A 23884-nucleotide genomic window follows, 5' to 3' on the forward strand; every position below is an offset into this window, starting at 1 on the left:
GCAACTTCATCTTCTCCATGACTGCCTTGAATGATGGGACGGCTCTCATACCTGTGCCGCAGCTGGTTTTCCAGGCTAGAGACCCCAGCTCACCCAGCCATTCTTCTGCAGGTTCCATTCTCTTCCCCATCATGGTCATGCTCCTGTGAGCAGGTTCTGCATTCTTGACTGACTAGACAGGGAGACCGAGACCACCCTGCTCTTACTGGAGCCCAAGCCAGTAGTCTTTGTAGTTTGCGGGTTCGTGTGCTTTTGGTGGCTCCATCCCCAGTGACCACCAGCCAAAACCCAAAGTTTTATAACATGGGCTGCTGCTACGCCAGAAGGCCCTATCTGGTGCATGTATAATTGATTTGTTGGAGGTAAACATTCATGTGAGTCACTTGATGTTTTGGGACCCTCAGTATGCAGTGGCATCTTACTAGCCTTTCCTCCTGACTCATCTCATTCACAAATGCAGTGCACAAACCGCATACCATCTATTGACTGCTTATTGTATGTCGTCACATGTATTTTATCACTTAATCAACACAATAACCCTATAAGAGAGGAAAACGAGGTTCAGAGAGGTTAAGTAACTTTGCCAAGGTCACACAGCCAAGTGGCAAAGTTGAGATTAGAATGTCATTCCGTCCCATTTCAAAGCCTGCTTTCATCTACTCCGTGAAGCTGCCCTCTGTATTTTCATGTATGGCACCAATTAAAGCTACAGTTGAATAGGACATGGCTGAGGACTGAGTCATGTTTCATGCCACTGGAGACATGGTTCTGCTCCCCTTGGCCGCACTATGTGGGCATGGCTCTTTATTTCCAAACCACCTAACTGAATTTTTCCTCTAATCCCATAAGAGACCACTTACATCTCATCATCTTACATATAAGAGACCCTGGCAGAGGCCCTGCCACACTCAGGAAGCTACAATCCCCTGGCCTTCTAATATTGTGTACAGTCACGCGTCACCCAACAATGGGATATGTTCTGAGAAACTCATCGTTAGGTGATTTTTTTCGTTGTGCAAACATCATAAAGCCTACTGAAGGGGAACAAAATTTGCCACCTCAAAATGTGCTTCTTTGGGGCCGGCCCAGTGGTGCAGTGGTTAAGTTCGCATGCTCCGCTTCTGCAGCCCGGGGTTCACTGCTTTGGATCCCAGGTGTAGACATGGCACAGCTTCTCAAGCCATGCTGTGGCAGGCGTCCCACAGATAAAGTAGAAGAAGATGGGTATGGATGTTAGCTCAGGCCAATCTTCCTCAGCGGGGAAAAAAAGAAGAGAATTGGTGGTGGATGGTAGCTCAGGGCTAATCTTCCTCAAAAAAAAAAAAAAGTGCCTCTTTAACATGAAGATTATTTTAGGCTGATTATTTTTAAGAAACAAAAGACTCAGAAAGTTTTTCTTGTTACATCCCCCTTAACTGCCTAAAAGAATTCCGATAAAAGCTCCTGTCTCAGGAAATGAGCTCTCACCTTGGCATAACATGAACGAGGTGGCAGACAGGGAGGAATCTAGAAAAGCCTGTTTGTTGGGCTCCCCTCTGTGTTCTCTTGTTTCTGTGTGGCCAAACAAGTGCTTGTTTTCCAAATGTTTGCTCCTTTTCACCAGCCTACGAATTACCTTCCTTCCTTTTGAAGTCCCTGACTCTCCCCACCCCCATCATCTCCTCTTGTCTTCAGCTGAGGATGATATTTAAGGTGAGGGCTTTGGCCATTTTGGTGAGCTTGGTTTTCCTGGGTTTCTCCCATATATATATGTTATTAAACTCTTGTTTTTCTCCTGTTAATCTGTCTTGTATCATTTAATTCTTAGACCAGCCAGAAGAACCTAGAAGGGTACAGGAAAATCTCTTCCTCTCCTACAGTACTTACACAAACCTAGATGGTATAGCCTGCTACACACCTAGGCTGTATGGTACTGATCTTACGGGACCACAACCATATTTGTGGTTCATTATTGCTTGAAACATCGTTGCGTGGCACATGCCTGTACTATAAAGGTGGAATGCATGTTCCAAGGCATGTGGGTCAGTTATAGGAGGAGGAGGCAGGGGGATAGTCCCTGGATCCTAGCCGTTGTATGTGGGAAGCAACTGGCAGCTGGGCTGGCGCTCTGTCACAGCATGTGTGCCGGAATATCTGGAGGCAATCCCGAGGATAGAGGTGTTCTCTCCCACCAGGAGCTCCTCACGGAACTCTAGCCACCAAGCCGTCGTCTCAGCATTTCTGCCTAGCCTGCTTTCTGTTAGTTACGTGAGGGCACATCCTGAGACCAGATTTATTTGCATTAGCAGCAAAGGAATCAACGCCCGTGACATCAGAGCTGGTGGGCAGGCCAGGGGAGCAAAACTCACCCTGGATCCCAAAGCAGGCCTGCCACGGGCAGTAGTGAGAGCTGCCACAGGCGGGCTGGATCTACGAAGCCCACTGGAGGAGAAGGCGGTAGAGTAGGGAGCTGGGAGGCCTGGTTTGTTCAAATCTGTACCCCAGCACCTATTAGCTAGGTGTTCTCTGGGCTGGTCTCTTACCCTCCCTGAGTTTAAGTTTCCTGGTCTTCAAAAAGGGAAAAAGAAAAAATTGTTGATTACATATTTATTTAAGTATTGTTTAAAGACCCAAGCCCAGAAAGGCACATTTTGCTGAATAGGGAGAGCCTTATATGACGTCAGTTCAAAGGACTCAGGGGCGACTTTTCTTCCCCGAGCATCTCTCCACTTGTTTGTGGATGCCTGAAATTCTACCAGATCGATGTCCTTCTTCTTGCTCCAGAGTCCTTGTTGTTGTTAGTGCCCTTGAGTCGATTCCAGCTCCTAGCGACCCTGTGTACAGCAGAGGGAACCCTACCCAGTCTTTCTGCGCCATCCAGCACTGTATCAGACAAGGCTTCACTGCTATTCACAGGGTTTTTGTGGCTAATTTTTTTGGAAGTGGGTGGCCAGGTTCTTCTTCCTAGGCTGTCTTAGTCTGGAAGCTCTGCTGAAACCTGCCCACCATGGGTGACCCTGTTGGTATCTGAAATACTGGCATAGCTTTCAGCATCACAGCAACACGCAGCCGCCGCACGATGATAGTCGACAGACAGGTGGTGTGGTGATGGGGAAATGAACCCAGGTCACTGCAATGAGAGCACCGAATCTTACCCACTACCAGTCTTTACCCTCGTTAAATGCCCATGGGTATTTAAATAGTAAATCCAATTAGCTACTCCTCAGGGAAACTGATTTTACCAAGCAGATGAAGGGGGAGATGGGAAGAGAGGAGAGGAACTGAGTGTCTGAGGTGACATTCTGAGTCCCCAAGAACACACAGGCACTACTGAAAAAAGGAGGAACTTTTGGCAATCAATGCAAGAATGGGGATCTAGAACCTCTCAGGGAAACACAGGGGCAGGAGAGACGGCAGGCCAGGCCCTGTGCTGCCCAGAGTTGGCTGAGGGGCTGGGGCAAAGACTCGCCTGGGCCTTGGTCTCTGTGAGATGCGCAGGTCAGGCCAGGACAGCCCTGAAGCTGCCCTCCCACTTTCGAGCCCCCTTTGATTCTGGGTGGTGAGGAGGCCTTTGCAAGAAGAAGCCCGTGGAGTAGCAATTACCAAGAACAAGAGCAACTAGTGCAACACAATGAAGAGACTTTTTTGAAAGACAAGGTAATTTTCGACTTGTAATGCTCATCTTCTAAGTTTATTTATGAAGAGGAGTTCATGTCCACAAGGTAAGGTTTCTCCTGTCATTGGGAGAGGACAGAGGTTCTCATCAGAATGGGAAGTGGTAATTAACTTTGCACTCTGTGGAGCAGCTGGTGTCTTCCTCTGGTGACTTTGGGGACATGAGGGTAAACAGAAGTGACCTTCTAGAACAAGTGTGGGGAATAGATACCTTATTTTTCTTTTCCTCCTCCCAAGTCCTGAGGGACTTGAATGATTGGCGTACATCGCCATTGGCCACATGTGGCCAGGGCGCTGAAGTCAGTGCGCTTTTGTCTTGGGTCCTGGGGAAGCAGGCTGAAAGTGGTTTTCTTTGGCGATAATTGCTTTGGGCTCTGCTCAGGGAGCAGTATGAAGAAGGCTTCTCTTCTGCAGGACACAGATCCCTATGCCGCAAATCTCACCCAAAATAGCTCCACCAGGAGATTGCTCTGGGATGTGGGGTGCCCTGGGTCCTAGCTGCAATTCTCTGTAGCAGATTCTCAAGTCTCTCTCTATTGCATTATCTTCAAAAATATGCCAGACAACTCTTAAATAATTGAGTCAACTGAACAGATCTAAATAGAAAGGAAAAATGCAAGACATTTTTATTTCTGGTATTTTCAGGGTGTAAACAATTCTTTGTTTGTATGAGACATTTTCATCCTTTCCTATGACTCTTCACTAGGAAAATGATACCAATAATTTAAAAAGAGAAACAGAAACCTGGATGTCCAATTTGGTGAAAGCCCTGGGGGGCAGGGATGCCTTGGGGCTGGGGACATGGTAGCTCCTCCCTCTTGGGGCACTCAGCAAAGGGCCACACCAACACACAGGTTCCCAGCACAACTGCTTGAGGCCGTTCTTCAATAAATAAAAAGTGATTGATATTTAAGGACACACATTCTCAATTATTTCTCCCAAGAGCTTTCTAAAAGGATTGGAATTTTAAGGCAAAGATCTATGGTTTGTTCAAAAACCATTTCCTCCTCTAAAACAGTGATTGGAAACTTTAAAGTTTGATATGTATGTGCCAGAGTCCTTCTTTCTAATAAATCTCACAGGGAAAACTAGTTGGTGAATAGACAGATGCTGGGCTGTGCTGGGAAGCAGAGGAGGGGCCTGGACCCAGCCTCCCGGCCTGTGGCTGCTCCATCCCCAGCCTGAACACGCGTTCTCAATCCTTGGTGACGCTAAGGAACCCATTCTGGAAACTTCCATCTCTTCACCCACTCCTGCCTCCATAAGATAAAGCACATCTCTCTCATGAAGGAAGCATTCTTTCTCACTCTGCTTGTGAAATCTCTGAAGTGTTTCCACAGGATTCTGCATTAATCTGTCAACAAGCTTTCACTATGTGAATGGTCAGGCAAGGCCCCAACTGAGGCTTGGTGAGACTTGGCTGGTGGTCAGGCTGAGAAAGCATGTTTTGGACACAGGGAGGAAATGGCCAGTTCCAGATGTTGAGATAGCTGGGGCTACCTGAGGTCAAAGGAGGAGGAGACGTCTTCCCGCCTGGGTGACCAGAGAAGGCCCACAGGAGGGGAATCAATACCAAGACTGACAGTGAGTGGTGATTGACACTTATTACATGGCAGGGGCTGTGCCAAGAGCTCTAACCTCTTTAACCTCACTATAACCCTCTGAGGTCAGCACTAGTACAAATGAGAAAACTCGGAGAGGCTTGGAGTGGTTGAACAACTTTTGGGACCTGGTCACTTGCAGAGTCAGGGTTCGAACCCAGGCATTCTCACCCTGAGTCTGTGCTGTTAGTCATCATGCTGCTCAGGAAATAGGGGATAGAAAGGAGAAGTGAGGGCATTTTCTCACCCTCGAAGACAGCAAATAGCATTGTCAAAGGGCATCAATTCAGAGTCCCTGATCGTGTGGCTGACTGACCCCCTGAGTGTGCATGAACCAGTGTGAGCCCACAGAGAGTCTCCTGGAAGCTAGATGCCCACGGCTAGGTGTCTGTGTGGCTTAATGAGCTAGCAATTCATTTTGCAAAGAGTCGTCTTCCAAGAGACCTCGTGAGCCCTCTTGAACAGCCCACAAGTCAGCCTGGGTGTGTAGGTCGCTGGCTGAGGCAGAGCCAGGACAAGTCAGCTGGACTGGGGTCTTGTCTCAGCCTTGTCTGATCAAGCAGGAGTTCTGGGGAGGAGCCCTAGCCCACCGACTGGGCTGCCTTCTCCTCTTGAGCACCTCACTGGAAGGAGTCGGATTGAGACCCCGTTGCTGCCTTCTCTGCTGCAGGGAGTCTGGAAGCTCCGTGAGATGCTTAGGTCATGCCCCATTGAAGCAAAAGGAAGCAATGGCGCAAAGTTCCATTTTGCTTCAAGTTCTCTCTGATCCTGCCAGCCTCTGTCCTACTCCCATTGGGCCCGAGATCCCAGGAGCCCAATTCTGCTCAGTACTGATACGTCCAAGCTTGGGCCTTTTCTCCCCTCCACCCCAACCCCCTTTGCAGCCTCCCGTTCAAGGGGTTTTATTAGCTCTGATGTGGGAAAGAAACTACTAATGCATACCAAAGTTTTCATAGCAGATAGCTGTCATAATAGTGTTTTTTTTCTTTTAAATAAGGGGCAATGCCTTAACCTGAAGGAGCAAGTCCCTGGCAGTGGGACACGGTATTGACAGTAGGCCCGTTAGGAGAGAGAGATGTTAGTAGGGTGGGAATTTCTGATGCCTCTGAGTCATATCAAATTTCCCGGGGCCCCAGCACCAAGTTAAAATGGCTGGAGGGAATAAATATCTGTTGGGATGCTTTGTGCTTTTCCTTCCTTTGCCCGAGTCCCAAAAGGTGGGGTCCAAGGCTGTATAAGTTTGCAATAATAGGGATTTAATCTCTTTGGAAATTGTTGTCCATCACTTATTAGCAGAGTTTGCTAAGGAGCTGGGACCAAGAACCAAGACAGAGTAAAAACAAAAACAAATGTGCATCTGAGAGATGAAGTGACGTAACAAGCGAATGAGGAGAAATGATGGAGGAGGGTCCGGTGATAGGGATGTGAGACTGAGGGACTGTCATTGCATTTTTCGGCCATCAGATAATATGCAGCTATCATGGGAGGGAGAGGTTTTCAGTGTTATGTATGTAGGACAAAAATAACATAATTATTGGAAATAAAGTTTCCTATGGTTCAACTCAATCAACTCACTGAGAACTTAAGAAACATAAAACCTAAGTCCATTTGCACCAAATAGGTCCTCTTCCATTCACTCACTAGTATGCCAGGAGCTTGGAAAAGAATGCTGCTCCATTTTTTGCAGTCGAAGACACTGGGGCATGGAGAGGTTAAGTGAGTTTTCCCAGGTGTACTAGTAAGTTAGGAACAGAGCTAGAAGCAGAACCCAGATTTCCAGACAGCTGCCTGTGTTGGCATGTCATTGATGGGGCTGATGGCTCTGCTGCCAAGGCATGGCACTGCCTACAGGCCCATGAGCATGGCACGAATCCCGATCTTCCCCTGGAAGTGAGAGACAGGATGTCTGGTTTGTACTACGTCCCTAGTGCGCAGAACACACTCAGAGAAAGTCCAATAAATGTCTGATGTATACATGGGACAGTGTGGCACTTTAAAATCTTTGCAGTAGAATTTAGTCTGATGCATTTGAATCTTCAATTTGTTACCTTCCAGAAGTTATGTAACTTTTTAGCCTCATGTTTCCACATCTCTAAAAGGAGAATAAAAACTGCTTCAGTGTGGGTTGTGCAGATTAAGTGAGATGAAAAATGCAGTTAGCAGGAGCACTGTGAATAGCCCTCGCCCTCCAAAGGCTTTCTTTCCCCCACAGTCCGGATCAGCTATGGGAATAACTTCTTCCAGGCGTAAAATGAAAAGCCATCTTACCTGCTGAGGCCATTTTCAACGTGATCAAGATCTCTGTCCGTGGTGCTTACCGCAGAGTGGGCTGGGGAGGGGTGGGAGTACTGGGTGTTAATCTTGGCCATCTTCTTGATTTGTCACATTCAGCCACAAAGTGGTTGCTGAAACATGAATACAAAGCAGACATGTCATGAGGACAGGGAAGTAGCTGCAAACCCAGCTTGCTGTATGCAAGGGCTACTCCCCCAGGCAAGCCCTGCACACACGCCCTCCTCCAACTTCTCTCACAGTTCTTGCCACACTGTGTTTTAGTTGGGTGTCTCTGGGCTCTTTGTCCCAGGCTGAAACACAAACAAGGTCCTTTCCTCCTTTGTATAGGGTGCCATGCCGAAGAGCTGCTCAAAGTTAAGTGCTGATCCAGCCAATGAATGACTGAAAGGCCAAGTTGGTACCCTATGTAAGAAAGCTAAAATCCTCATGATTCTCTGGAATGATGCAATGTCCCTCGTCACTCTGGTTTTCTCACTTACTTATTTTTATCTTATAATTTTGCATGTTTTAGTAGCTCCCCAAATCCTGTTTTAAAACAAAGCATACAAAAACAAATAATACTTGGCATTCATAGAACCTTTACAATGCAATGTTAAACCCAATACACATTTCATCTCATAATCCTCACAATAACCTCATTAGATAATTATGATTTTTATTCCATTTAAAGATGACCAAGTTGAGACTCAGAGGTGTTAAGCAGTTTGTCCAGCCAAAGAAATAGGTAAAACCTGTTGATGGCATGCTCCCTGTGCTAGAAATCAGACCACGAATCCTTTGCCCTCAACAAACATTAGAAGGGGCCCCTGTGATTGATGAGAAAAGAAAGCTGATGCGAGTGTGGGGCTCGTTTGATGAAAGCAAAGACTGGCCAGTTCAATGATTTCCTATCAAAATCTTCCCGGTAGGAGATAAATCCCTGAGGATGGATTCTCTGCAACAGACAAGCACAGGTTGCGTCGAGCAGCCACATGGCGTAAATGTGTCAGATGTCAGCAGAGATGACTCCAGAGAAAGATGGTGATTCCTAGAAATAGCCCAGTGACTCACTCCAGGACTAAATTAACTTCACACCCAAAAGAAGGTCAATGCAAGGGGCCTAGAGCCCTGAACCCAAGCAACCAACGTAGGTATGGTTCCTGCTCACCAAGATCAACTCACCAGGAGTTACTCAGTGGCTGCCCTGGATCATCAGGTCCTGCTTCATCTGAGGTTTGATAGTATAAGTCTATGATTTAAATTTTACAATTTTCTCAGTAGGTCAAAAATGGTTTTGATTTTTAAAAATTTTATTTATCTAACAGTTAGTGAGTTTCTGGTTGATTATAGGAGATACAAAGAAATATAAGACAAAGACTGTTCTCAAGGACCTTACAGGCTAGTGGGGCAGATGATGGATACCAGAGGGTCCTGCAGGCTGTGCCAAGGGGCTTGGGCTCTACCCTGAGCCCAGGAGGGATGTGATCAGATGTGTAAAGGCCACTCTGGCTGCACTGAGGAGGACATATCCAGGGAACCTGAATGGGTGTGAAGTGAGCACTAAAAGGGAGAGAGAATAGTGGCCTGAACTAGGTTTGTGGTAGTGAATCAGATACATTCAAAAACTACCAAATGGAGAGAATCTCCAGGACATGATAATTGATCAGGTATAAGGGGTGATGAAGCGGGAGGTGCCGAGCATGATGTCCTGACTGCTGGCTTGGGTAGGTGGTGGTGCCACGCACTGAGGCAGGGAACTGGGAGGAGGAGCAGGTTGGAGGAAGAGAATGATTCCAGTCTGAGACGTCTATGGAAACTTGAGAGCCAACTTGAGAGCCAATGAGAGTCTTCCATTAAAAGCAATAAACCCAATTTGAAATCATCCATCCTACACTTTTTTAGAGAGCACTTACCATAATAGTGCCAGGCAATGAGCAAAGAGGTAGGGTTTTATCAGAGAACAATATGCAGTCTGTACTCAAGGAGCTCACAGACCAGCGGGATCTGCAACAAGCTTTAAAGAAGTTTTGGGACTGTGTGGAAAAACTATCAAATTGCTCTTCTTTGTACATTTCCAGGAAAATTGCACCAGATAGAGAAAAAGTTCATTGTCTCCAACCTGTGCCCCTTCCCTCAGTCTCCTTGGTCATACCTCCACCCTGAGCACAAAACCTGGCCCCAGATCATTGTACAGAGGCAGCACTTCCGGCCCCTCACAGACCTGCCTCCTGTGAAGGGCCACTATATGCCAGGCACGGGGCAGCTGTTTGTGGAATAGTTTCTCTTTTAATCCTCACAACCTTCCCTTTTGCAACTGAAGAAACTGAACAGGTGAGTAGTAAGCTTGACAAAGATCTGTCTGACTCCGTGGCCTATGATCTAAAGTGAACGGGTGGCAAAGAACTGGCATTGCCTTTTGGCCTGAGCAGAAGTGGTCCCTCTCTGCCTGGGGCCCCGTGCTTTAATGGGCCACACTCTCGCCCTCCTCCAGCCACATCCCTCACAATGGATTGAGAAACTCATGAGGCCAAAGGTATATGCCCACGCAGAACCCTGCCTCCTGCTCTAGACTATGCTCTGAGTGCCCAGAACCCCCAATTCTCTGCCCAGGAGGCTCTGGATTGGTTCTAGAGCCTGCCTAGGCCTCTTCACAGGCATGTGTTCCTGAGAGTGGCCCTAGTGTGCACTCCTCTAGGCCTCACGTGGCCCAGGAGCAGCTGTTTGTGAGGGAGGGGTGAATGGAACTTGGAGGTGTAGGCAGGTTGTCCACATGCATGTGTGAAAAGCCCCTATGACATGAGGTAGACCCAGGGCTAGGCAGAGAAGGGCCACGGGTCTGGGAGGAGAGATCAAATCTCCCGATGCCATCACGTTCGGAGGCCGAACTCAAAGTGGGCTGAGAAGTCTCGATTTGAACCTGGTCTCCAAGTCTTTGTGGAAGTGATGTGCAAGATAGGAAGATAGGCTATGTTTGACTTAGCAATGTGCCGGCTCGGGATCTGTAATGGGCATCTCTTGCCCTCTACCTCACATCCTTCCTGCCCATCCTTCAGTCCAGCTGTTACTATGGTAACCAGCTGCATCCTGGGTAGCCCAGTAGCACCTTGCCTCAGCTACACTGTGGATTGTCCACCTTCTTCCCTGGAGCTTCCCTGCTTCCCCCAGGGAGCACCTGCTGGGACCATGTCAGCCAATCTGACACACATATATACCTAGAAAAGCTGGGAGTTAACCTACCATGGGAAACCCTTGACTAACGGAATCTAGGAACCATGAGTAACTGTTTCCCTCTTCTATTTCTCACAAAGATAATTCACAGGTACATTCTACACGGTCTTTTGGAGAAGCCCTAGGGATCAAGGATCAAGGGTCAAGACAGTTGCCCAGAGTGGCGATCAGTTTGACAATGTACAGTTGGGGTAGTTTTCCCTTCTTCCCTTGTTCTTTCTTCCAAGGCCTCTACTCCTCCTTGGAATCGCTCCCCAAATAGCCTGCCTGCCACATGCCCTTGTCCAAGTTTCTGTTTTTTCGTGGGGGAGGGGATTACATCTGTTTAGAGAACATTTTTTAGATATTTAGATACATGGTAAGAGAGCCATGTGTGCTCTTGACCCAGGCTCATCCAGAGTTAGAAGTAAATCTAATTTCCTTGTGAATTCTGTGTTCTTAATCCAGGAGAATGATGTTGGGTAGCACAGGGCAAAATGTACACCATTAAAGGGAAACATTAGTTTAAGATAAGTCATAAATCTTTTTTCCCCAGTTGTTTCATAAATGTCACGAGTGTCTTTTTTAAAAAATTGCTTAAAAAAATCAGGATCCAAATAAGTTCTATATATTCTGATTGGTTGATGTATCTCATTGGTATTTTTTCATCTAAAATTTTCTGTGCATTTCTCTTCTTTCTCTTTGTGTAAGAAACATAATTGTTTGTACTATAGTTTCCTATAATGGGGATTTTTGCCGGTTCCAACTCTACAATGTTTCCTGTAAATTGGCAGTTGTACTCAGAGGCTTGGTCAAATTTGGGTTCAACTTTTTTTTTGTTCAATTTTTTTTTGCAAGAATATTTCTTTGGGTGATTTTCACAGCCATTGACGATCATTGCCTAGATCCATGAATTCATTAGGAGCTGCAAACAGTTGGTAGTCTATCATTCCTTCTTCATCAGTTAGCTGAAATGTTCTTAAAAAAGAAAATTTTACTTATTATTTGGCTGCTCAGTGGTGCAGTTCATACAGGAGAGGCCGGATAAACATTTAATTCTTTCCCTTTAAGTGTTTAAGTCATGACATCCTAAAAGATTCCCTTACTGTCCTATGCGTTTCCACATCTCCTCGCCCCCATAAACACTAGGAGCACTAACAAATGAGACTATGAAGTTACAATCAGCCATCCTGAGGCTCTGTTGAAAATGAAAACCGCCGTCCAGCCAGGGCCCCCTGAGTATGAGGCATTTTCATATCCATTACTTGCTAATCCTCAGGAATCCCAAGAGGTAATAGTGATGTTGATTTTGTAGATGAGGAAACGCAGGCTTGGGTCTGTCTGACCCCGAAGTCCATGTTGTGTGTGTTTGGTTTATCACACTCACTGCAGGAGATTAGAAATGCACAAATATAATTTTAATTTTCAAGCACAGGCAGAAGATACATCCTGCCAACTAGCAGGGTGACTTTGAAGTGGACCCCGGCGGGAGGAGAGGAGTGGTTTATGAGCATCTCCCAGATGAGTGTGTGTTTCCTAGGGCTTGATTGGGGAATTAAGAACATACCATATCAGACAATTCTCATTTTCTTTACAACATTACTAAATCCAATATGTTTTCTTCTCCCCGACACACTTATTGGCTCCTTCAATGTCGCAGATATTGTACCTGGCCCTGAGGATTATGAAGATGAAGGAGATAGGTCCCTGCCTTTGAAAGCACAAAATTGCATGGGGGAACCAGGCACATAAACAGTGGGTAGGATAGAGAGGTGCTGAAACACAGATAGAGGCATGATGGGGAGCAATGTGGATAGTGGCGGACTAACTCTGCTTCAGGGGCTACTGAGGTCAGAGGAGGCTTCCCAGGTGAGGAGCAATCACAGTTTTTCTTTAACATTATTCAACATTTAGCACGCATCGGCCATGTAGCACCTTCCAGGATTTAACTGTGATTTTTGTGCTCTGGTGCATATCTTTAATCCTCTCTCATTATTCTTGGCCTGGACACCTAGGAAGACCAGGACTCTATCACAGCTCACCTGCATTCCAGTTATTCTTGTACTTTTCTCATTCCTTTATTAACTCCAAAAGCCTTGAAGGCAAGAAGCATTTCCTTCCACTTAAAAAATATTTTATCCTCCCAAACACCCAGCATATACAAATGGCAGGCAATAAAAAGTAGGTGGCATAAATGGAGGAGGGACAGGTAATTGTAATGATGATACTGATAATAACAACAGTATATTCACTGAGCATTTACTCTTTGCCTGGTACTGTTCTAATAGCTTTAAATGTGTGTTAACTCATCTGACCTCCACAACGCTCCCATGAATGAGTCACAGTGCACATTTCTATCCTGCTTCAAAACGGAGAATTTATGAGGGAGAGAGCAAGTGACAACAAAGGAGATCAAAATATGTGAAGCCATTTGCTCTAAACTAAAATGTGCTTCTGGAAAAAAGTTTTGGTCCCACTCATGATGACTAACTCTTTATACTAAAAAGAGTATTGTCTATGCTCTATCTTCTTTTTTTATTATGGCTTAAACATGAAAACCAGTCCTGGTTCAATTTGGGTCATTTGAAACATTATCATTTTCTGAGCCCTGAATGTAGCTTAGGCAACAGAGAGGTGCCTACAGCCCAATATGCATGCTCCTCAAGCCCACTGGAGGCCTTTCTGAATTATCACTGTCCTTGGTTATGACTCCTATTCAGTCAGGGGCTGGCAGGTCCCATTAGTGAGGCACCAAGTCTGGACACAAAGCCATGCCAAACAAACCAAAACCCCAACCAGGGGAGAGCCCCCTGTCTTTTTAAATTTTTTATTTTATTTTATTTATTTATTTATTTTTTCTGCTTTTTCTCCCCCAAATCCTCCCAATACATAGTTGTGTGTGTGTGTGTGTGTGTGTGTATATATATATATATATATATTTTTTTTTTTTTTCTTTAGTTGTGGGTCCTTCTAGTTGTGGCATGTGGGACACCGCCTCACCGTGGCCTGAAGAGCAGTGCCCATGTCCGTGCCCAGGATCCGAACCAGAGAAACACTGGGCTGCCGAAGCAGAGCACGCGAACCCAACCACTCAGCCACCGGGCCGGCCCGGGAGAGTCCCCTGTCTTGACGGACAGGCATGCTTGACCCAGGCCTCCATTTTCTGCTGCTGAAACGAATCAGTTTTACCACTGGGGGTCTTTGATCTTCTCAAAAGGAATATCTCTCTGGGTTTCTTCCATTTCTGTCCTCCACAACTCAACTTTCACAGCATCACTCTGGGCAAAAGCACTCAACAAATTCTCAGTACATATGAGGTTGGACAGGTTCACTTTGTCAAATTAAACTCTAAAGATAAGTCAATAACTCCCATAAGGTCCACATGCCTTGGAACTTTTTTCTAAAACCCACTTCTAATCTCCTTTCCCTTCTTCCCCTGTCCCATCTGAGCACTGCAAGGTAGAGGGAAAACATCCAACGCTAAGTCACTTACTCACTCCAAGAGCTGAGAGGCAGCTCACAGAGCAAACACAAGGAGCAAAACAGGCATAACTATGCCCACTGATGACGGGTGTGTGTTTTCAAGCCATCCTAGGCTTATGTACGGGGAAAACCCTGAGTAAAATATCTTTTGTTTGAGACAAACAACATTGGAAAGACAATATGGGTGGTCGAGGGCACTGTAGTGAGAGAAAGAAGAGCTGGATTCTCTTCTCAGCTCAGCCTCCAATTTGGGCAAGTGAACCAGCACTTGAGTTTCTTCATCCAATGATGGACATGGACTTATTGCAAATGAAATCTTCCACAGAAACCCACTGCATAAAACATTCACTTGTATATTTTATTTAAGTGCATTTGATAACTTTTATAAAGAGATTCAGTGAGACACAAGTTAATTTTGATGATTAATGTGTGGTATGGGATATGTGTCAATGCTGTCTTTATTTGGGTTTTTCAGATATTTAAATATATATTTAAAAAACTCCCTTAAAACGTGTACAGAACACCCTAGGGAACTCTGTGGAACAAAGTTGAAAACGAAGGTCCAACTAATAGTTAAAGGTCCTTCCATTCCAGAAGTTCCACGATGGGACAAAATTCTACAGTGCAAATGTTGTACCTGATGGTCCTCTCATATTTTGTGTGTGAATGTGATCCTATGTGGAGGAAATGAAAATACTCCTGAGATTAAAAAATGGGAAAGGAAAAAACTATATAATGTTAATATTCTCCGGACATGATACAATATAAGTAAAAACTACTGGAATACCAGAACTTATGTGAGAGAGCACTTTGAAAATTATATTAATATGCAAAGATCCCCAACAAAATACTAACAAACCAAATCCAGCAAGGTATAGAAAGGATTTTACACCATGACCAAGTGATATTTTTTCAAGGAATGCAAGGTTATTGTAACATCTAAAGTCAATCAGTGTAATACACCATATTAATTAGAACAAAGGGTGAAAACCACACGATCATCTCGGTGGACACGGAAGCAATTGACAGAACTCAGCATGGTTTCATGATAAAAACAATCAACAAACTAGGACTAAAAGGGAACTTCCTCAACCTAATAAAGGGCATCTATGACAAAACTACAGCTAACATGATACTTAATGGTGAAAAGACTGAAGGCTTTCCCCCTAAGATCAGAAACAAGACAAAGAGGTCCACTCTTATCACCTCTATGCAACATTGTACTACTAGCCAGAGCGATTAGGCAAGAAAAATAAAAAGATTCAGATGGGAAAAGAAGAAGTAAAGCTATCTCTATTTGCAGATGACATGATCTAGTATATAGAAAACCTTAAGGAATCCACTAAAAAACTATTAGAATTAATGAACGAGTTTAGAATTGTGGCAGGATACAAGATCAGCATAAAAAAAATCAACTGTATTTCCACACACCAGTAATAAATAGTAAGAAAATGAAAAAAAAATCCCAGTTTTAATAGCAGCAAAAAGAATAAAATACCTAGAAATAAATTTAACCAAGGAAATGGAAGATTTTGTACACTGAAAACTATAAAACATTGTTGAAAGAAATTAAAGAAGATACAAATAAATGGAAAGATATCTCCTGCTCATAGATTGGAAGAATTAATATTGTTAAGATGGCAATACTCCCCAAACTAATCTACAGATTAATGCAATCTTTATCAAAATTCCTGCTGGAATTTTTGCAGAAATTGACAGGCTGATCCTAAAATTTACATGGAAATTCAAGGGACCCAGAATAGCTAAAACAATCTTGAAATTTTGAAAAAGAAGAACAAAGTTGGAGGACTCACACTTTCTGATTTTAAAACCTATTACAAAGCTACGGTAATCAAGATAGTGTGATGCTGATGTAAGAATAAGAGATAAGTCAATGGAATAGGATTGAGAGTCCAGAAATAAGCCCTCACATTTATGATCAATCGATTTTTGACAATGGTAACAAGATAATTCGGTAGGGGAAAGAATAAATATTCTCTTCAACAAATTTTGCTGGGACAACTGGATATCCACATGCAAAAGAATACACACCATGCACAAAAATTAACTCAAAATGGATCACAGACTTAAATGTAAAGGCTAAAACTATAAATTTCCTAGAAGAAAACATAGAAATAAATCTTCATGATCTTGGATTAGGCAATGATTTCTTAGATTTGACACCAAAAGCACAAGTAACAAAAGAAAAAATAGATTAGACTTCATCAAAATAAAAAACCTTTGCGTCAAATGATACCATCAAGAAAGTAAAAACGCCACCCAGAGAATGGAAGAAAATAATTTAAAATCATATACTGGTAAGGGACTTGTATTTAGAATATATAAGGAACTCTTTTACAGCTCAATAATAGAAAGACAAGTAACTTCATTAAATAATGGGCAAAGGATTTGAATAGACATTTGTCTGAAAAAAGATATACAAATGTTCAACAAGCACATGAAAAAATCCTTAATATATTTAGTCATGGGGGAATGCAAATCAAAATCATGGTGACATACCACTGCGTACTATCTACAACGGTTATAATAAAATAACCAGATAAGAAGAAGTGTTGGTAAGGATGTGGAGAAACTGGAATCCTCATATACTATTGGTGGGAATGTAAATGGTGTAGCCACTTTGGGAAACAGTTGGAAAGATCCTCAAAATGCTAAACATAGAGTTACCATATGACCCAAGAATTCCACTCCTAAGTGCATATATACCTGAGAGAAATAAAAACATCCATCCACACGACAGTTTGTACATGAATATTCATAGCAGCATTATTCACAATAGCCAAAAAAGGGGAAAGAACCTAAATGTCTATCAATTAATAACTGGATAAGCAAAATGTGGTATATCTACATAATGGAATGTTATTTGTATGGAATATTATTAGGCAACAAAAAAGAATAAAATATTGATACATGCTACAACACATGGATAAACCTTGAAAACACTCTAAGTAGAAGAAGCCAGACAGAAAAGGCCACATATTGCATGATTCCATTTATATGAAATGTCCAGAACAGGCAAATCCATAAAGACAGAAAGTAGATTAGTGGTTGCCAGGGGTGAGAGGTGGGGGAAAGTCAGAGAAAAGAATGACTGCTAATGGCTACAGGATTTCTTTGCAGGTGTTGAAAAGTTTTAAACTTATGTTGTGGTGATGGTTGCACAACTGAGAATATACTAAAAATCACTGAAATGTATACTTTAAATGGATGCCTTTTATAGCAAGTGAATTATATATAAAAAAAGAAGTAATGTTAAATCTAAAACCAAAACACTTTCAAAATGCAAAATTCACAGTGTCTGCTACAAGGAACTCACAAAATATAAATGTAATAAAGGGGAGAGATGTCAAACTATCACAATAATGATAATCATCATCATCATCATCATCATCACATTTTTGAAGGCTTACACTATTCCAGGCACTGCTCTACACGAATTAATTTATTTAATCCTCACAATAATCCCGTGAGGTAGGTGCTATTATTATCCTTATTTTATAGATGAGCAAAACAAGGTACACAGTTCACACAGCCAGGACTATAGAAGGCTATCTAATTGTAGAGCCGGCAGGCTTAATCCCCTGCCTCTCAAGAAACAAGGCCAATTTCTGGGACCAGTAAGTATCAAAGCTTCTTTCATCTGCCCAAGAAAGATTCAAGAGGGCAGCTCAGGTCTTAGAGCACGAGAGCGTGTCCGGTTGTGCTCAGGCTTGAGCCTCCAGGTGATGAGAGGACGTGGAGGTCAGAATCCCCCCTCCCTTTTCTTTGGAGCCCGGGCAAACCCAGGAATGTCCCTGAACCAAGAGAAAGAGAAGGACGCTGAGTTAGAAGAGTTGAGTCTTGTTTCCCAAGGAAACCTCTGAATGGCTGTGAGGTAGAGTTCTCCCTCTTCTGAACTCGACACATTTTTATAACACCAGCAAAGCAAAGGGAAGCTTGCATATTGCCAGCTGCAGATTTTCAATTCCGGCCTGAGAAGAAAAATTAACACTGTTCCCAGGAACAGGAAGAGATTTGGGGTGAAAGAGAATGCACTGAAATTGTAACAAGGTTATCAATTATGTTATTCAACCACCAGACAGAGGCCTATCTCATGCCTAGAAAGTGTCTTGGTCTGCTGCGGAGATGACTCAGAATTAGTGGGACTCTGGTTTCCTCCTTGCTAAGTGTACTCAGTTTCAAAATAATTGTTTTGCAATAAGATTCAGCTGCTCAGGTTGAGATTCCAAAGGATGAAACTGCTTTCCAGATGTTGCTAGAGCTGGAGATCCCAGATCTCTGTAGCCTGTGGTATAGATGCTTAACCCAGAACTCCATCAGTTCCCCCACCCCCAACCCCTGATACACACACACACACACACACCTAGAGCCAAGAAGGACAGTCAGGGGACCTCCTTTTTTCCCCCAAAGACCTGTTTCACCAAGCCTAGTTGCAGGCACAAGAGGTAAAGTGTTTTTTATCTTAATTAACTTCGGGGATGTGACTATAAAAGTAATATACTGTCATCACAGGAAATGATAAGATGGCTGTATCTAACTTTGAGCACTTGCCATGTCAGGCACTATGCTAAGGAATTCACACCAGTTACTTCATTTACTCCTCCCGAGAACCCACTGAACAGGTATTATAACTACTACTTCCAATTTACATGTAAAGAAACTGAGACTCAGAATGGTTAGATAACTTATTCAAAGTCACCCAGTGGCAGAACCGGGGAACAAAAGTGTGTTTGAGTTTAACCCCCTACGCTGCATTACTATAATACAAGATGAAATGTGTGGAGTCCTGCAAAGGAGGACAAAAGAAACGCTCTGGGGTCAGATGAGGTCCAGGGCGCAGGCAGTGTGAGGATGCAGCATATCCAGGGAAGAGTTTTTCTTGGTACCAAACTAACTGGAGCGGCACCACCCCAACTACTCCCAAATACACTCTTCCTCTCCCAAGCCCCTGTCCTGGTTAACGCTATGCATGACACCTGGAGCCAGCTGATCACGCAGCTGAGACTCGTCATGCTGTCACTCCTCCCTCTCCCTCACATCCGCAGATCCAACGTCACCAAGCCTTCTGTTACACCACCAACGACCTGTCCCCTCTGTCTCCTTTCACTCCTTCATTCACTAAGTCAGAAGTGGACTGAGCACTCAGCACATGCCGGGGCTCTACCAGGCAGGTGGGTATGGTAGTGAACAAGCCAGAGGCAGCTCCTGGCCTCCTCAAGTTCTGCTCCCATCTTTGTCCGAGGGTTGTCCCCCTCCCCAGGATTGTTGATATAATTCCCTTTGCTCATCTCCCATCTTCAGTCTTGCCTCTGCAACCCATCCAAGGCCTGGCACTTAGGAGGTGCTCAATAAATGAATCTTCCACACTGACACCAGCATCTTTCTAAAAGGTAGTTTTAATCATGTCACTCAGAAACTTTCAGGAGTTGCCTATTTTGTTCAGCATACAGTCTTAGCCTGACACTCAAGACTTTTCGTAACCTGGACCGTATCAGCCTCAAGGGGACGATCCATTTAAACCAAATTACTCACTTTTCCTTTAAGTGTGCCGTGAATTTTCTCGCCTCACCTATTGGCAGCGTCTGCTCACCAAAGCTCGCCCTGTGCTTCCTGTACATGCCAGTCTCCCTTCCAGGCCAGGTGGGGCCGACTCTGGCTAGAGGATTCCTCCCACAATGCAGGGTCCCCCAGTGCCTCATAACCTCAGGCACTGCATAAGCAGTGGGCTAAGCCATGGAGATATTCCGAGTCTATATGTTACCACAGTAAAGCCTATCCTCTTCTGACCAAGCCACACGTCGTTGCTTCGGTTAGTCCATCTGCCTAGAGAGAGGTTTCCTCTCTTGCTCACCAGTTGAAATTCCCTTCATACTTCAATTTTCACTCCAATATGACCTCCCCTGGGACGCCCTCCCTGACCAGGGGTCAGTCTCTCCCTCCTCTCTCTACCCCAGGGCACTGTTATCACTTCTGTTTCAGCCCAGGGCACAGGCCTGCTGACAGGGGCTGTAAGGGCTTGTCTCTCACACTACAGGGTGATGTCCAAAGGGCAGGGACTGTGTCTGTTTGGTTCTGTTTCCCCCAAAGAAGGTGGTCTGTGATTTGTACTCAGGAGTAGGGAGTGTGCAGCCTACATGAATTAGGTCAGAGGGAGAACATTTACCCCCTGGTCCCAGTGTATGCAGTTGGGGGATGGAGGAAAAAGCTTGACACCTCTCAGTCAGGAGGCCCCCGTGGCAGGGATTAGAGAGGGTTTCAGATGACCAGGCCGCTGGGGGGTAGGAAGTGGGTCGCAGAGCCTGGTTACTGCCGTCCCTCCCGACTCCCGCAGGAAACCCGCACGCAGCCAGGGAGCTAGCAAAGAGCCTTTGCAGCTTCCAATGTTTACCTCCTGGGTGTCATGGCGACGGGGGATTGGTCTCTATGGCAACCCCATTATTAACCAGACACAGCGACCGCTGGCAGATAGTGAATGAGGACAGAAGAGGCAGAAAAACAGGTGCATCAAAGGCAAGGGGCACACGCAGCCCCGCCCCAAGTCCCAGCGAAAGTGACTGAGCTCTTGCGCTGACCAGCCAGTTACACAGGGAGCCACCTTCCACCTTCTGCCGCCCAACGAGGACCCCATACATGACTGAACAGAGGCTGAAGGGGAAGTGTGTGCGCTTGGGCATTTATATGAAGTAAGGGGAGTTCATGTCTTCCCCGCCCCCAGCCCCACCAAAGGAGGTCCCACTAGCGCAGTGGAGTCCCAGCTGGGTTCCCTGACTTGGCGGAATCCGGGACTTTGGCATACAAGACCTGGTTTGGAGAGCGACAGTAATAAGGGGCCCCTCCCCTCTCCCGGCCCAACTTTCCACTGCCGCCTCCAACTATTTCTCACTTAGGAAGTATGTGAGCCCATCGCCAGACAACGATATTGTTGCTCGTTTTTATGAATGAAAGTGTGGGTGTGTGAGTGTGTGTGTGTGCGGGGGTGGGGTGGGGGTGCTGACGGACAGTCCACAGAGAAAGTTAGGGATCTGGGCTGCCCACTCCGGGATGGAGCCTGAAGCCAGGTGGGGGGCCATTGCCTAAGGGATTGGGGTGCTAAGGACTGTGCCGCTGACCCCGGATTCTGGAAGACTTGGTGTAGAGCGTCCACAGTCTGGTTGTCGGGTTTCCAGCCCAGAGTTTGCACCCGCGGGGCCGCCTTGCGCGGAGGGTCCTGGGCAAGCGGACTGAGTGTCCGAAGCACCCCGTTCGCAGCCAAGGAGGCCCGGCCGCGGGCTCTTGGTCCGCTTTGCTCTCGCCCCCTTCATCCTCGGCCTTACGCCGCGTCTAGCTGTAGATACCTGCTTCAGAGTGACAAAGTTTAAAATCTCCCTGACGGCGTAAAATATGGCAGCTGTGAATTGGGGAATTACCAGGGGAGAAAAGTGAAACAGTCCCTCCGTGGCCCCTCTCCCCCAGCCCCAGCCTTCGTCCCGGAGGCCCCAGCGCCTCGCCGGCGGACTCCGCCCCCTCCGGGCGCCAGGAGTTGGGGTGTGGGCTGAGCTGGGGAGAGTAACCCAAGCACAGAGAGCTGGTATGGTTATCTGGTTAGGGGATTGCAAAGGATCAGAGGGCCCGCCGCCCCCTGTTCTGCTACATGAGCACTAAGTCCCGAGGCCGCTCGAGGCCAAGATCGCGGGTTATGATTTTATCATTAAAAAAAAGTGACTGCTCACTCCCCTAAGAATTTCAATTCCCCGCCTCCTCCTCAGCCCACCTGTCTCTTTGGCTCCCCAAGGCAGAGTAGGGTCTGGCGGAGGCAGTCCCCTGACCCCAATCCGCTGCTCTCCTTGGATCTCGCTGCCCCCAAGCTGCGGACACAACCTCCCCACGCGCGGCGTGGACCGGGGGAGACTCTGCGCGGGTCCCCAACCTGGAGCGGGGGCCGTGAGGCGGCCAAGAAGCCCCTTCCCGGAAGGTCGGCCCTGGAGAAGCGGGATGCGGCCTCTGGGTACAAGGTGTCTTGGGGAGGTGTCCTGGGGTGGTGTCGCAGCTGGACCCCCTTTCCCTCCCCAGCGGGAGTTAGCCCGGCTCCTGTCTCCTGCCCCGACGGCTCAGCCCGGGTCGGCCCAGCGCGGCTGCGAGACGTGAGTAAAAAGAGGTGCGATAGACTTGGGGGGCACAGGTGACAGCTTCTTGTCCTTTGATCCCAGCTGGAGGGGGAGTGTGTGTGTGTGCCGGGGTTGGGAGAAGAAGCCACAGCTGGCGCTTACTTTCTGCCCGTTTCTCTCCGGCCGCGCCGCGGCCCGTTTCAGCACCGGGAGCTGCGGACAGCGCCGCGCGCGTCCTTGGGCTCCGAGGCCCCACTCCGTGCTGGTACTTTTTAAATCCACCTCCCGGCTGGAGTCTGTGTCCCCAGCACACTTCCCAGCGCCCCAAGAACTCCTAGCTCAAGAACCCCTAAAATCCTTACCCCGCCAAAGTGTGAGCTCTCTGCGGCGCGCCTCCGTCTGGCAGAGCTTCTCCTCGCTCCCTCCGGGTTCTGGGTAGCGGCTCCGGCCTCGCTCCCTCCCCCACGCTCCGGCCCCAGGACCCTCTGCGGACGGCGGAAGGAGCCTGTTGCCTCCCTCTCTCTGGGAAAGTCAGGTGAGGCTCTGGAGCCTCAAAGGCGGTCCCGGAAGAGGCAGAAGGCACTCTTTCATATCACCATCCCCTCCAAGGGAAGAGGGGGCGAGCCAGGAACAAGACAGCAGGAAAGTCCCTCTGTCAGCTCAGGGCTGTCTCCTGACCGCGGGCGGCCACCTTGGACTCTTTCCTGGGATGTTTTACCAGCGATGTAATCCACACTGGATGAAGACACAGCGGAGATCCGGCAGTTGGAAGTTTAAAGGTGGAAATATAGAAATGTTAGGGAGATTTGTTTCTAAAACAAACCCCTCTTGGGGCTGTTGTGTATTCTCCTTGCAGAGTTTTTATTTTCTCCTATTACACCAGACAACACCAGATTCCCTGAACTAAAAATTAAAACCCACCAATCCATCTGGCATTCATTGCCCTCTATGGAAGCCAAAGGAGCTTAAACTCTTTTTGGAGAAAATAATTTTATTTAACAAAGCCTCCACATTTCTGGAAACTCACTCCCCCCAGATATGGTGTATGTCTAAGGACATATCTCCATCAGGAATGAAGACCTAATCTCACCTCCCCCTCACGCTCTGGTTCTGGATCCCAGGAGCAGGTCCCAGGAGGAATCCAGCCTTCTCGTCTGGGACAAGGGCTGGAAGTCTCCTGGATTCCGGGTTCCCATAACTGACACTCTTATGGAGGAAACTCTGCAGGAGCAGATCCCACAGCCACCTGAAAACCAGAGGCTTTTCCGAGGACTTGTAACTCATGACATTTCCTGAACGTACCTGTTAAATTATCTATCCGTGAGGCAGAATGTCTGTAGCAGGCTTAAGTTTTCGAGTTCACGCAACACTTGAAGGGAGAGTTGAAGTGTTTAGTATTCACTCGAAAAATAAAGAGTTAGAATGGCGCATACGTGCACACACACGCACACATGCACACACACTCGTCTTAAAGAAGGGAAGCAAAACTAGAAATATTTCCTCCAAAGAAAAGTTGGGCTTAATTGCTCAGGTTCAAGGGATTCTGGTCGTAGGAAAACA

General features: G+C 46.2%; 1 protein-coding gene across 2 annotated transcripts in view; it reads right to left on the reverse strand.

The window, feature by feature from the left end:
- The window catches only part of CNGA3 (cyclic nucleotide gated channel subunit alpha 3), a 45715-nt gene extending 22778 nt beyond the window's left edge, over positions 1 to 22937 (reverse strand). Inside the window, exons 1-2 of one of the 2 annotated variants that reach the window (XM_023618611.2) lie at positions 22687 to 22937; positions 7524 to 7660 (exon numbers count right to left, since the gene is read on the reverse strand). In XM_023618611.2, coding sequence (XP_023474379.1) covers positions 7524 to 7624 — 101 coding nt within the window. In that variant the 5' untranslated portion in view covers positions 7625 to 7660; positions 22687 to 22937. The remainder of the gene's footprint in view (positions 1 to 7523; positions 7661 to 22686) is intronic. The other variant, XM_070236130.1, reaches the window with a different exon arrangement.
- Between the last annotated feature and the right edge of the window lie 947 nt (positions 22938 to 23884).

The sequence above is a fragment of the Equus caballus genome, chromosome 15, assembly GCF_041296265.1.
Source record: "Equus caballus isolate H_3958 breed thoroughbred chromosome 15, TB-T2T, whole genome shotgun sequence".
Classification (NCBI taxonomy): Eukaryota; Metazoa; Chordata; class Mammalia; order Perissodactyla; family Equidae; genus Equus; species Equus caballus.